This window comes from Tamandua tetradactyla, chromosome 26, assembly GCF_023851605.1.
Source record: "Tamandua tetradactyla isolate mTamTet1 chromosome 26, mTamTet1.pri, whole genome shotgun sequence".
Classification (NCBI taxonomy): domain Eukaryota; kingdom Metazoa; phylum Chordata; class Mammalia; order Pilosa; family Myrmecophagidae; genus Tamandua; species Tamandua tetradactyla.
In genome coordinates, this window is record NC_135352.1 from 26,793,133 (window position 1) to 26,808,717 (window position 15,585).

Below are 15,585 nucleotides of genomic sequence, written 5' to 3' on the forward strand. Positions count from 1 at the left end.
TACAGGGACTATTGCGATTTCTGTTCTGAACCTAAAATATATTTTCTATAATCATTTTCAGCCACGCATAGAAACTCACCGGCATGCCATCCACTTGCTTCTTTAATGTCTCTTTAACATTCCTTGCATCCCTGTGTGGGTAGAGGCTGAGAGCACTATTTTTGATCCGATGAAATAATTTTATAAATATACTAATCGAATCATTAGCGGCTGTGCCCAGTGCTTGAGAATAATTACAAACACCTGCACTCTTCCTCCCGGGCTGCCCCCGTTTGCTCTGTTCATGTCACTCTTTATGTGTATCTGATGCTATCAGCACTCAGTTTCTAACTGTTGTCACCTTTTTCACATGTCCATTCCTTGCTGCCATTGATTCTCCTCCATTCCATCTCTACACTTCTGCTTATGTGGTGCGTCTACACTCAGCCTCCTAAAAAGGCTCTGGATTATGTTCAAGATCATTCTTCTGGTGTTGCCAATGAGGTAAAAAAAATAAAATAAAATTCTTTATTTTTCAGTTTTCTCTCTTAGGGACTGTTACTGTGATTCTAAAGATCCATGTTTTACAAATCACTAGATTGCCTAAGCTGTTTTTTTAAATCTATCTTTACGTCATTGTGTTGTATCATTGCTTGGACGTTGATTGTATCAAGATTGTTGGCTGTTTCTGAATTCAAGATGAAGAATCATCCCAACCATAACTTTCGGTTAAAACGATTCAGTCCAGTCCTGGTATTCAACAGTATGATAATTGAACATCAAAAAGTATTAGCCTTAATGCATAGATTAACCATCTGTTTTAATTAGACTGAGGAAAATACTGCTAGAAGGCTTCTTGGAGACATTTTATCATCATGCTTTGAGGTCCAGAGTAAGGGTTTAGCTTCTTAGACAAAATATTTGGGTTTTACATGTTCCTAAAATTTATGTTTATTCTTCCGTTTCTGTAAATGTTCACAATCTGCAGATTTTATCATCAGTCAAGAATAGGGCTGACAAATACCTGGCACACATGTCACAACTCCCCATTTCCACACCCTGACAGACATTACTAATCATTCTCAGCACTATAATCCAGGGTTCCACTAGAGTAGATCATAAATGGCATGTGAGATGAAATGCATTTGTCACGTCTATTCAAAAATGTTTACGACGGTCTGATAGACAAAAGATTTTATTCCAGCTAATGGAAATATTTATCTGAGTCAGGTAGAGTATGAAAAAAGGCAGAAACGATCAAGAGCTGAAGACTTTTTACCCTGCTCTCTGCAAAGAAAAATAGAGAATCATTTTGGAGAGCAGATTTAGAAATCAATTAGAAGACACAAGCAAAAGTGACAATGTTTTGCTAGACATCAACTATATAAAAACCCGGCAATGGGAACTGTTAGAAGTAGCCAGGATGAGAGCTAAGTGAATAAGTTGGTTTCCATGCAGTAATTGCTCTGTGGTCTTAAGTGAATTCATTAACACTTTATAGTTAACATCTTATTGTTGTCATACCTATATTGAATGATGTACCACTGACACATAGTGGTGGCCCCTGGAATTGCAGGCATAGGGTCTCAGGAAGAAATGTCCAAGTTTCTAGAGCTTCAGTTTCCAATGTCAAATTATTGCCCCCGTGGCAAGCATCAGAGTATATGTTAAAACATGAAAGTGGTTAAAATATTTATTTATTAAATAAAAAATAAAGCAGAATGATCAGGAAGATTCTTGCTCATTGAATTCACTCATTTCTAATGGCTTATGTTTTGTAGCCAGGCCTAAAGTCTGAAGAGTCAGATGAAACGGGAAATTCTCTACTAAACGTCATGTTACCCTCATAGCTGAACAAAGGGTATCGGTTCAAAATATAAACAGTCCAAGAATAGCCTCTGGAAATCAATTTAGTCAAATGTTTCTCTTGCTGTATTTCTAGGGGATGTTTAAAAGGTTGTTGGCTTATTGAGAACTGAAGTGGAATTTAGAGATCACCATGTCCAACTCATTTACCTTTGAGTAAAGGAAAGTAGGGCCCAATGATTTTAAGAAATATGTCCAAAGTAATGGTAAGATGGTAACAAAGAAAAAACACAACACAGTTCTCTTAGCCTTGAGTTCAGTGCTATTTTCTTTATACCACACTTCTTAGCTCTTCCAAGAATATAGCATTCAGATCTTTTAAAACAAATTATTTACTTGATATTATTCCTTCTTAAACCATTCAATTTCTATGAAATGAGTTCTTATGCTTAGCAATAGACAATAATTATTGGGCATAAAAGTAGTAGAAACTTATTTCTGTGTATTCTACAGTATTATGGTAGGAACAAATATCACATAGGAAACCACTTTACTGATGGTTAAACTGATTTGCTGTTATCTCTTTTGTATCTGGATACTGTCTTTAACAACTTTATGATAAAACTGTAATTGATGGGCTGTTACTTTACCCACCACTTATAAAGTGCCTAGTATGTGTCACAAGTAATGTACATTTTAATCCATAAATATACTTGAGAAACTGGCATTAGCATAAGAAGAATTAAGAATTAAGAAAAGTTGGATCACCTGACCCCTTAGCAGGATGAGTGATTCATTGTCTATACTTCCTTAGAAATGACCTTCCCCAGGCCTGTTAAAGCCACGATGATGTGTAAATTGCTGGGGAGATCATTGTTTTCTAGGCACAGTTTCCATTTCAGGATGAATACCTTTCTTATATCCATTGCACCTTTTCCTTTATTCACCAATCTAGGCTTTTCACTGTCTTCTTATAATTTAATTCTAAATCTTTTTCTTTGAGTAAACATAAAGTCGTGAAACTGGTTTTGGCTTATTCTGGACTGTGAATACCAGCACAGGAAATAATAATTGTAGTTTCGTAGCCTAATGCTAAAGCCCAATTAATTTATCAAAGGCAGAGCCTTCACTTCTTAAACTGTTTCATTTCAAAGTGTTTAGGCTCATTGCAAGCAGGCAGCTCAAAATTCCTGATCGTTCTAGAGATATTTTAAAAGTGTTCTGTATTTGACACTTTTCATTGATCACCTGTGGTCTGTGGTTAGGAATCCCCAGAAGGCCAGGATCCACTCCAGTTAAAATGCCATGAAGCTCTCTGGTGTTGGTATTCTACAGAAACGTAAAATCAGTGTTTTTAAATTGGAAAATAAGTATGTGGTTTTATTTATTTATTTGCTGCTTGCTTTCTTACTTATGTAGGGTTTTTGGGGTTTTTTTTTCCACTTTTCCAATGTCCATTTCAGAGTTCAGCAAGTTAAAGTGATTATGTAAACATATCAAATTAGTGGGCCAAATTTTTTTCCAACTTTATATTTAAAAACATAGGAATATAAAAACCTTCTAGGAATTAAAAGTATTAGGGTATGAATTTTCTGTCCAAAAGGGTAGGAAATATTTTCTTGCTGAGAGATATTTTTGTTTGTTTCTGGGCAGGATTCCATTCTCATTCAGTAAGATAGAAGTAAAGGAAAATATTAATTAATATGCACAGTTTTGAGTTATGTGTAAAGGGTTTTGTCAGACTGATCCACAGAAAGAATTGCAGAATTATATACTATGCTTTAATTGTTCGACAGTGCTAATTTACGAATTGAAAGTAGATTTACAGAAATTATTTGGAAAGTAAGGCTTAATTTCCACTAAATAGGTTTTTGATACACTGGTAAAATGTCTGTTCCTGTGTGATACAGCTTTAGATAAAATGTATTAAACCTGCCTTTATGGCTGACATTTTTAAATTTTCATATAGAAGATTTTCAAAGCTAGAAATTCATTTCTTTTTCAAACCAAAGATTATCTGTGATGAAGAATCAATCATCAACTATTACAAAGACCGACACTATATAAATATATATAGTAATGTATACTCGTTTACATTCTCCAGCAATTATCCCAGTAGATGGCCATGGAAAATGAAAAATTTAAATCTATCGTTTTTCCTTCATGTTTATTTCTGTGTACCAGTCATAGTGAAGGAGTTTGAACATGGTGTGTAGAATAAGCATTTGGAATTCTTTATCAATTTGCATTACTGATGCTTTCCTTATTCTCACAACCATGGGCAACTGACAGTTGCTTTTCTGAGGAAAACGTTCAAGTCCACTTTTATTTTGTTACATTTTGGTTCATGTGATCATTTATTTTAAACCAATCCTGAACGTAACTAATTTGAAAGATATAAATCTACACTTGATTGAAGTACTGGGTAGTTTAGTTTCATTTCATGCCAGATTCTGTGCTCCTTATTAAAATGGCGTGTCTAGGTTGCCAGGTGGAAGAAATCTCAAGTTCTGCTTAAGTTTTACGTTTAAAAAAAAATAACACCTGGCAACGACGACGACAACATATTCTAAAAGAAGGTTTCCATTTTATAACAACTGAATGATGGCTGTAAATATTTCTTAAACATCTGACCATTCCTTCGTATAGCAAATTTCTATTTATAGTCAATAGGCAAGATTCTGAAGTTAATGTTGTGAAACAATTTTCGCTTTTTATTCAGCATTATGGAAGAAGTGTCACTGGTTCTTCTTTCTTTCTTTTTTTCTCCCTTGTGCAATGTTTGGGTTCTGAGTAATTTGAATTACGGAGCAAAATGCAAGGCAGTGTATCAGAAGAGAAAGTCCGAGGAGGAAAGTAGAAATGAAACCACATAGTTTCTCTTTAAGAAGACATTTTTATAGCCATAATGGTATTTTCAATGTTTACAATATTCTTTTTAGGAGACCTAGTTTAATGTGTACAGAAAAAATAAAATTTTCCATGATAGAAATCTTCATGGAATTATTATTCTGTCTTAACAGGCCTCCTTGTATCAGTCCTCTATAGACAGGAACCTGGAAAGACCTACAAGGTAAGGTGTTCACTGCATTTATGCAACCAGAATATTCTGCATCCGTGGTTTCTTTCCCAACAGTAATACCATCCAATGAAATAGTAATGAAGATTATTTATAACTTTTTTTTTCTTTCACATGGGCAGGCACCAGGAATCGAACCCGGGTCTCTGGCATGGCAGGCAAGAACTCGGCCTGCTGAGCCACCATGGCCTGCCCTATTTATGACTCATTCTTATTTTAAGTGCACTACCCCATGAGGTTCTTTATTTTGTTTCTGCCATTTTATTTGATCATATTGAAGAATTTATAAAAATGGAATGAAAAAATTCTGGATTGCATTGCAAACTGAGAAATGCTTCCCTAGTTTCTCCTCTATACCCAGTTTTTTCTTTTTTAGATTGGGATTATAAATATTTAATTCTTAATTTTGCTATATGATACCTATGAGAATTTGTTTGACATAATTTTTATAAAGAGTGCTATACACGTGTTTGTATAGCAGAATATAATTCTGTTCTGACCACACAAATAAGAAATGCTATCACTACCAATAAATTAAAGCTTATTATTTACCAGGCCTTCTAAGTTCATAAACATATTCAATACTAAGATCACACCACTTAACACTGTTGTGGTCCTATTCTCCCCATTTTATCTCGGAGGAAACTGAAACTTAGGCTTAGTCACCCAAGACGGCACAGTTGGCAAGGAGCAGAGATAAAGCAGGGCCTCAATCAAGATAGCTGCTAACCATCAGGCATGACTGCCCTAAGAGCATGCCCAAGGGAAGTTCTGTTGATGTGCTTGAAATGTCAAACTTACTTTAAAACATTGCAGAAATTCAGAAACTGTTCAATAGCAGTTTTGAATAACACAGACCCCCAGCCCATATCTTATGATAAAAAATAACAGCAAACACATATAACATTAATATCCCCTTCTGTATGATTTCTCTCAACCTTAAGTAGCAAACCTTGTAAATTGGGTCTTTGAGGAATTCGATTCATGAGTGTCATGCAACGACAGTAAGATCACTCGAAAGAAGCTCTCCGAACCCTCCTTTTAGAGCCTTTGCATCTATATATGCACCTGAAATGTTTGAAGTTTAGAACTGAATCTGATTGAGGATGAAGACACAGAGAGCGTCACAGGACAGGGTAATGATGACAAAAACAGCTGAAAAGACTGGGCATCCCGTTTAAAGGAGAACAGACAACTTATGAGGTCTGGCTTCCCCTCTGTACTTGCCAGGTGTGTGTGTTCAGTCTACTCCTTTGTAAAATAGTGGTAACGGTGCATACCTCATAGATTTCCTGGGGTCAGAGTAGATATGACAGTGTAAGTTAAGCATGTAGCACATGCCTGGTCTGTAGGAACTGGAACTGCTGATTTAATTCTATTTAACAGCTTGGTAGAAGACATGCCATGCAGTGGTCACCTTTATTCACTAATGTCTATCTGAAATGATACAATACTCAAACTCAGAACCAAGATCCAAACTCCCTGCCTTTATGACTAGCCACCACCACTTCATACCACTGGATGAAAGGAATCATTAGTTTTTCATTTGATGATCGGATTGTTGGCCATTCATTATTTAAATAGAAAATGTTGGTACCCTGGTGTAAGGTTTTTCAATGCTAAGGCTCCAGGCAAAACCTTGAGATAAGGGAAATTTGTCTCACAAGATACCTTACCATTTTTTTCCCAATTCTTGCTTCCATTTTAGCCCCCTTCTATAGGGTTCTTGTTGGAACCCTATAGAGAAAAGATACATGACACAAAGCATAGCACTGAGCTGTCAACGTCACAACACATTACACTAATAGAAGAATTTCTATTTTAATAGATGACTATAAAGAAATAGGGTTTATTTATGAAGCGGAGAAGCTAAGCCTACCTGTAGTTATGACTGAGAATTACTTCCAGGGGACCTCTTTTGTTGCTCTGTTGTGATCTCTCTCTCTCTAAGCTCAGCTCTGCAAGGAAAATTGTTACCCTCACCCGTACGTGCAATATGACGTCCAGAGGTGAAAGTCTCTCTGGCAATGTGGGAGATGACTCCCAGGGATGAGCCTGGCCCTGGCACCATGGTATCCACAATGCCTTCCTGACCACAAGGGGGGAAAGAAGTGTAACAAATAAGGTAATAGTGGCTGAGAGAGTTCCAGTAGAGCCAAAAGGCTACTCTGGAGGCTACTCTTATACACGCTTCAGTTAGACATTACTGTTTGTCATGATTTGCCAAACCCCAATCAAAATCATTCCTACCAACCCTAAAGAACACCTAAGACTTTGTAGAATCTGAGATTCTACAAATGTTCCATGCACTATTATTCCCTTCCAGAAACCTACAACCTCCAAATGAGTCCTTAGGCCAGATAAGTCCTGAAACCCAGAGGGCCCAGCCTCTCCGAAACACCAACTAGTTCCATCCCCCTACCCCATATTATTGACAGCCCTTTCTGATGTGAAAAATTTAGAATAAGCATAGCCCAAATACCCCTAAAGACTGGGAGAAAGATGAAAGGAGAAGATGGAGTTATAACAGAGAAGATAAAACTTAACAAATGAGTATGACTGCTGAGTCATTATGTTGACATTTCTTTCACTCTCCAGTGTCCTGGAGCAGCTAGAAGGAAAAACTAAAATTGTGGAACTGTAACCCACACCAAACTCTGAAATCTGTTCTATAACTGACTGTTGTAGTGTGTTTGGAATGTATTGCTTTCTTGTATATATGTTATTTTTCACAATAAAAAAAAGAAAAAAGAAGGTGTAATATCAAGGAAAGAGTTCTTTAATAAAAGCAGTTTGGAGCACGGGGATAGGCGTTATACCATGGTCACTAGCATATTCCACCAGTCTCTCTGCCTCACGTGTTAACCAGCTCCAACATCAACCAGACTGATGCTGGTTCTTTCTTTCAGTGCTGCAAGCATGGCCAGCGACTTTAGGAAAAGGAGGAAGAGCGAGCCTGCAGTGGGTCCACCGAGGACCTTGGGGGAGCAGAATGCAAGCAGGACAAGCCCTGGCCGGGCAGACTTCCCGGGATCCAGCGCCCCCTTCACCAAGTCTTTCGTTAGTTCTTCCCCCTCCTCCCCAGCAAGGGCAAAAGGTAAGCAGCTTGACACGCAAGCAATTTACTAGTTTAATCTTGAACCTAGAATACAAGGGAGAGCTGGTTCAGGGCTAGGCATATTTGTTAGCATTTAAATATAATGTCTTTAATGCAGTGTATTATAGAAAAAATAGATTTCTTCATACCTGAGTTAAATCGAGCCATTTGGATTGCTTAAACAACTCTGACGTGCATCTGTTATTGTTGTTTCTCCCCAAAATATTATTTGTTTTCTTTGAGCAGATTCAAAGACAAAGCATCAAGTGGTTCATTGTCAGGCTAGTAAGAGATTACATTTATAAACATTAACATATTGTCAAATCTTGTAATGTTACTGCAGCTGGCAAAATTAATCAAGTGTACTGAATGAAAAGCAGCAATAGGGAAAATCCTTAACTAAAACATAAAACTGGCTTTGTTTTTTCTTTTAATTATCTCATTCTAAGATAAAAAGTTGTCTAGTTAATGAAAGGCATTCCTTTAATCGTTGGTGAGCAGTCATGTATACAGGAGAACATCTGTGTTCTGCCATGGGACATGCTGTTCCACTCACAATAGCTCACAAGTAAGAGCTAACTGGTTTCTAGTGATAGTTATAAAATTTAGAAGTACCCAAGCCATTTCTCTGTATGGCCTGTCTCTTCTCTGGAGAGTTAATGAAATGGGTGTTGATGGGGATTAAGCTACTCCTTCAAGTCGTTAGAAGACCTTTCAGTGCATGCATTGTTGTAGCTTTGACAGAAAAATTCCTGAGACTGAAGGTCAAGGAATGACCCTGCATCCATAGGCACCCACAGTGCTGGAGAGAGAGGGGAACCTAGGAAACCGAGTTACATCAAGTCGGGGCCCACACAATCACCATTCCCCTGAGTTTAAAACAAAAGAGAGAAGGATTTTGATAATATTTATATCTGAGAAGAAAATGTGCTCTAACCGAAGTTTCTAGAAAATAATGCAGATTCAGCTACAATATTAAATATCAGGGCTAAAAGCCTTGCCATGTGGTAAAGCTAAGCAGATAGACTGGTTCTGAGGGGTGGGCCCTGGATGAGCAGGAGGCAGTAGTTCTGGAAGGGTCTGCGAGAGTGAGCCCCAGTTCTACCTTTTCTCGGGTTAGCAGAGATACTTTTCCAGATTCTATTCATTTATGCAAAGAAAAATCTCAAGATAAGAAATAGATCAGGAAATGCCACTGATTCATTATACTTGGATATTAACCAAAAGCTAAAAGGATTCTGATTAATTTATGTATTTGTTTTATACTTGGGAGTGTTAAATCAGTTTCCTTTCCCATGTTCTACATACCATGCAATGTGCTTATTTGCTTTTGAAGAATTGGGGGAGATTATAAGGCATAGGTTTTTAAAAAAGACGTTTTTTTCCACTAGGATTTACTCCTCAGAAAATGTCTCAGATGTAATTTGGCCTCTCGTTTATTATTAGAGTGAGCTAATCAGAACAAAAGAAAAGAATATTTCCATAGATATTCCAAATTCAGAGTCAGGTTTAGCTCTCTATTGTTAAATTGCAAATAATTAAAAAGAAAAAAGGAATACCCCCCTCCAAACAGCAAGATGCATTTCCTTCTGGTGAAAGTTTTACTTTATATCCAATTATCCTTATAAGAATGAGCTGCCTGATTACAGATTGGAGGATAGAGCAATTAAAGAGGTAAATCAGTCGGTTTTAAGAGCCCTTTTTTCCTCAAAAAAAACATTAGCCACAATTGTCTAGAGCATCTTGATTTTGCAAATTTTGGAAAATACTTTGTTTTCTAGCTTTTTCTTATCTCATGCCCATAAAATTGTGTGATATAGTTACGAAATGATTAATTAAATGTAAATTTATAAATTACTCTTTGCCTGTTATTATAAATCAAATCAGATTCAAATCCTGACCCTATTATTGATTTAATCTGTAACTTTTGAGCATCAATTGTTAAACCTTTGAATTACTCCAGAGCCATGCCACCAGCTTAAGAAGTCCTATTGTATTTTTGGCACACAACATTTGCAAAACGATACATCAATAGGGCAACAGAAATAGATGTACTAGCTATACTAATTACTTGTGTTACATAGTTCTCCTAACTCTAATATCTTCAAAGCCGCATTCATCTAAACAGTATCGCCTTGCTTTCAAATTAGATGTTTTTCTGTAAAGTTGAAGTTGCATGTGTGACCATCCCAGGGTCTGGCTGAAACCTCACTGACTGCCTTTCTCTTTTCTGTGCTGTCTGATGCCTACTGACAACATGCTTTTCTCTCTTTGCGAACCTTTTAACTTCTCCAAATGTCTCTCTTCCACCACGCTGCTGTCTGGATTGAAAGGTGGGGATGATAGCAACACGTGTTCATCCCTCTGCAGTTACTCAGGGCTCAACGGCAACCCCCCAAGCGAGCTAGATTGCTGTAGCACCAACTACAGGCAGCATCTGGAGGTCCCGCGGGACTCTCCGAGGGCCATTACGTTCAAGAACGGCTGGCAGATGGCGCGGCAGAATGCGGAGATCTGGAGCAGCACCGAAGAAGCGGTTTCCCCCAAAATCAAATCCCGTAGCTGTGACGATCTCCTAAATGACGACGGTGACACCTTCCCTGACCCGAAAACCAAGTCGGAAAGTATGGGTTCTCTGTTACGCGAAGACGATTCCAAAGAGAGCTGCTCCGTCGCGTGGGCTTCTCCCTACGGCCAGGACAGTCGTTGCAGTGGCAGATCGAGGATTAGGTATAGGTCCGCCCACGATGCCCCGGGGTTCCTGAAAATGTACAAGAAAATGCACCGCATCAACCGGCAGGATTTGATGAATTCCGAGGTGATTTGTTCAGTGAAGTCGAGGATAATGCAGTACGAGAAGGAGCAGCAGCCCAAGGGCCTGCTCCACGGGTGGAGCCAGTCCTCCACCGAGGAGGTGCCCAGGGACATGGTGCCCACCCGCATCTCCGAATTCGAGAAGTTGATCCAAAAGTCAAAATCCATGCCCAATTTAGGCGATGAGATGTTGTCGCCCATCACCCTGGAGCCGCAGCGCAATGGTTTATGTCCCAGGAGGCGATTCTCCATTGAGTCTCTGCTGGAGGAAGAGAGCCAGACGCGACACCCTTCTCGGGTACCACGGAGCTACAAGCCCAAAACTCTGGTGCCAATTCATATCGAAGTCACCAGCGAGGAGCCACCAAGAACTCACGTGGAGTTTTCCGACAGCGATCAAGACGGAGTCCTGTCGGACCACAGCGAGTTCATCCACGTGGAGGGCTCGTCCTTTTGCAGCGAAAGCGATTTTGATCACTTTTCTTTCACCTCCTCCGAAAGCTTTTACGGCTCCAGCCACCACCACCATCACCACCATCACCACCACCATCACCGGCATCTCATCAGTTCCTGCAAAGGCAGGTGCCCGGCCTCCTACACTCGCTTCACCACCATGAGGAAGCACGAAAGAGCCAGACAGGAAAACACCGACGAGCCCAGAAGGCAGGAAACGGACCCCGGCCTCTCCAAACTGGCCTTTCTGGTCAGCCCTGTGCCTTTCCGGAGGAAAAAAAATTCCACTCCCAAAAAACATACTGAAAAGGCAAAATGTAAAGCGTCCGTGTTTGAGGCACTGGACTCTGCCCTCAAAGACATTTGCGATCAAATTAAAGCGGAAAAGAGGAGGGGAAGCTTGCCGGACAACAGTATATTGCACCGTCTCATCAGTGAACTGCTGCCAGATGTCCCCGAACGGAATTCATCCCTTGCAGCTCTGAGAAGGAGCCCGGTGCACCAGCCCCTACACCCACTCCCCCAGGACGGGGCCGTTCACTGCCCGCTGTACCCGAACAATTGCGGAGGAATGTCCCACAGTGCCTCCTTCCCAGACGTGGACACAGCCACCTGCCACCAGCAAGACCACGTTGACGGCCTGGGTCTCCAAGGTGGCTTAACTTTCCTTTCTTTTTCCTTTTGGTTGGGAAACCTCTCCTCCAGCTCTTCCATTTTCCATTCCTCCATCTTGTCATTCCTGAGCCGTGGGGCAACTCGACATCGTTATGTGTTGTAGGGCACATGCTGGTTGTGCAAACACGTCCTACTTAATGTTTCTCATTTACCAACATGATACTTGGGCTTGATGTGTGGCTTAAAGTAATCACCAGTTCACACAAACTTTCTTCTGCAAAATTGAAAGAGAATGCAGCTTAGTATTAGCATTGAAACAACTGTTGTCCACCTCGAGACAAATAAACAGTCTGCCAAATTAGAAAGACTTTCAAGATAGAAACTCTAATTGGATATAAATATCCTTAAGGGACTGAAGACTTAGCAATAGCTTGTTTCGTTATAAAATGAACCAAAATGATAGTCTAATAAATAGCCTTTGCGGGCGGGCCGCGGTGGCTCAGCGGGCAAGAGTGCTTGCCTGCCGTGCCGGAGGACCCCGGTTCGATTCCCGGCCCCAGCCCATGTAAAAAAACAAACAAACAAACAAAATATAATAAAACAAGAAAATGTTTAAAAATGTTTCCCTTTCTTCCTCCCTTCCTTCCTTCCATCCTTCCTTCCTTCTCTGTCTTTCCTTCCCTTCCTCCCTCTAAAAAAAAAAAAAAAAAAAAAAAAATTAGCCTTTGCTTTGACTTTTTATATTCACTTTGTATTGTGCAGTCACACTATAAATAATTTGCTTGCAGTCTATCAGAAGAAACCATATTAAAACACTCCAAAAGCAAAACCGAAATGTGCAGCATGGTAACTGATGAACAATTAAGGGGCCAGGATATATTTAATGCCTTTCTCCATTTAAAGGGCACATTTGGGGCCAAATTTCTGGAATGAATCTTTAAGCTGCATATACGAAAGTCCCGTTTTCATCATTCAGTGTATTCATTTCTTCTTCCTTTCCATTACATAGTTTATTCACTTTCTGTTTCTTCCAAACCAATCCAACATTTATATTTGAATTGGATTAAGTAGATTAAAAATGACTCACCTGTTTCCACAGGTGGAATATCACTTTGAAGTGGCAACACAAGGATAGATATTAATCCAAATACAGAGGATATTTTTTCAGAGATTTACATTAATGAAAAACTACAAAATGTTTTGTTATTTTTACCGGATTATTTTCATTAATTCTTGAAGTATTTCTTCTGAGTGTATGAATTTTGTGAGGCTGGAATGAACATTCCAGACTAAAGTTCTAAGTCTTCAACAGAGTGTCTTCTAAACACAAGACACTGGGAAGTACTTTCTGTTTCCAGAATAGTATAAACCTGTGATAGGTATTATTGTAAGAACTGTATTACAGCTGAGGAAACTGAGACCTAGAGAGGACAAGAAATCTCCCCGAGAACGCACAGAGAGTACAAAGCAGAAACAAGATCTAAAACTCTAATAATTCAATATTTATACTATAAAATACAATCTCTATAGATGAAAAAGACATACTTGGAATTTCATTTCAATGTAATTAGTACAGGATGGTCAAATTTTTAATGATGATGTCACAAATTTACTTATTTTAAATATCAGTATTTATCTTTTATTTCCTTTAGACTATGAGACATACCACAAAAACAATAAATTAGAATGTTTAAATCAACTTCTACAGTTTGAAATCTTCACTGATTAAGACAGGTTAGAATTTAGCTTTTTAACAAATTAGATGCCTTTTCCAATTTCTCAATATCCGAATATACTCATCTCTGAATTTTATATTCATGGAGTCCATTATGAAACACGGTTTGAGAAGACTTTGAAATGCATTTATTTAAAAAGTATTGTGTTTTTTAATAAAATATTTATTTCCCAACTGTGTTAACCCAATTCTTAGTTTATATTCCATGGATTAGTAAGAATAATTTAAAATTCATGGTCATTGTTAAAGGCCTATGGTCATAAAAGTATATTAATTTAGAATGAAAAATATGCTGCGTATGATCTGATAGCATTCGTGAAAACAACTGGTTAAGTTTTTCCTGAAACATTTGAGACCATGTTACCTCCCAGAACTTAACTCTGGGAGATCCTCAAATCCCAGTTCACAGAGAGACATTTTATCATTATATCTATGTGATACCCCAACTGCCGTAAATAGTCAACGCTTCCATGTAGTGAAAGGAGTCAAAACCTTTAAACATTGCTTCCTTTTTACAGATCAGCATTTTTAATTCCTGCACAGATGGATTTATTAATTTTATTTTAATGCTCCTTGCTATTCACTATAACTAAGTGTATTAAAGGGAGAAAATTTGCCATTCTTGCCCCAGTTACACTGGTAGAACTCTATAGCAGAGACTACTGAAATACCTCTGGTTACCTTGCCACATATAAGTCATATAAATGCGTAAGTTATAAGATACTATTAAGAAGTACTCACAACCATAATTTTATGCAGGAATTAGTTATTTAAAATTTGTTTTAAGGTGAACAAAAACAGCTCAATACTTCAGAAACAATTTGGTAATCAATATGAGACTTAGTTTAGAGATGTTATATCCCTTTGTTTCTTGGAATAAAAAAGTACTTTCTGATGAGTTAGTTTATCAGCTGGGCACAGGGGTGGCCATAGAGGAAGAGGTATGACATCTCAAGACTTTGTTTAGAGAGAGAGAAGAGAAGGGGCATAGCCATAGGTCTACAATTATCATGTTATTTTCTCTCATTTTCTTTTTTCATTACTGCATCTGAATTGTCGTTCCACAGAATGTTTCAGTGTCTGTAAGTTTTGTTATTTTCAGATTCTCCATCAGCCATAGACCTTATAATAGTAATAATAAATTGGAAGCAAAAAGAGTAGAAATAGAAAGTATTTTTTAAATCTTTGTGGTAAAAAAAAAGTCCCTGCAACTATGAATTGTCTATACCAAGTATTGCAGTATGATTATATCAGCAATGCAACAATTGCATTTATAAGCTACATTATAACATTTCTCCAAACTTGGATATTTTCCTTTTGAAATGCTCTTATTTTTGTGTTTTATATCACGACTTTATAATTACCTATCAGTTTCATACCCATGTTTTCAATTGCGGTACCTCTCCAAATCTTGGAATGGGGAGTAGGGACTAATAGTCAACAGGGAAAATGGTTAAACATGTTTACTTTGAATTAAATGGATATTCACTCTCACTGGCCCTGACTTTTCCTATAGACCATGAGTTACCTAGAAGTTACTCCTCGACCTTGACTGACTTGGGGAGAAGTGCACCAAGGGAAAGAAGAGGAACTCCAGAAAAAGAGGTAGGTAGTTCAACAGCAGTTGAGTCTTTTCAGCTACATACTTGCTGAAGTACTTGACATCCAAAGTTACCTCAAAAAATGAGTAAAGAACTCAGATAAAACACATAAACAAAGAACAAAGAAATGAAGCAGAGTCCCCTGAGGCTGAGTGTAGGCCTCAGACCTGTTTGTACTCTGACCCTAGCTCCAGTTCTCCCAATCTTAGCCCAGTTTAGGCAGCGAGACCTCTCTTAGTGTTGGCCTGACATCCATGAATTGACAGTTTTGGTCTGAAAGAGTTCTGAGCTGGGCTGCCATGTGAAGGGATGAGGTTCCACCATCCAAATTTCTGGTGAAGAGGTCTAGAAGCCAAGCAATACAAAGTACACAGAAATAATTTTTGTTGACCCATTTTTGGGGAGG

At 38.4% G+C, this 15,585-nt stretch overlaps 1 protein-coding gene across 9 annotated transcripts in view; it reads left to right on the plus strand.

Annotated features, from left to right (window-relative positions):
* The window catches only part of SORBS2 (sorbin and SH3 domain containing 2), a 183,253-nt gene that overhangs the window by 130,955 nt on the left and 36,713 nt on the right, over positions 1–15,585 (plus strand). For 4 of the 9 annotated variants that reach the window (XM_077144627.1, XM_077144628.1, XM_077144630.1 and 1 more), the window contains 4 exons: positions 427–483; positions 4,809–4,858; positions 7,774–7,961; positions 15,095–15,183. In XM_077144627.1, the coding sequence (XP_077000742.1) occupies positions 427–483; positions 4,809–4,858; positions 7,774–7,961; positions 15,095–15,183 (384 nt within the window). Of the gene's footprint in view, positions 1–426; positions 484–4,808; positions 4,859–7,773; positions 7,962–10,294; positions 11,882–15,094; positions 15,184–15,585 lie in introns of all 9 variants that reach the window. The other 5 variants (XM_077144634.1, XM_077144635.1, XM_077144632.1 and 2 more) reach the window with 3 other exon arrangements.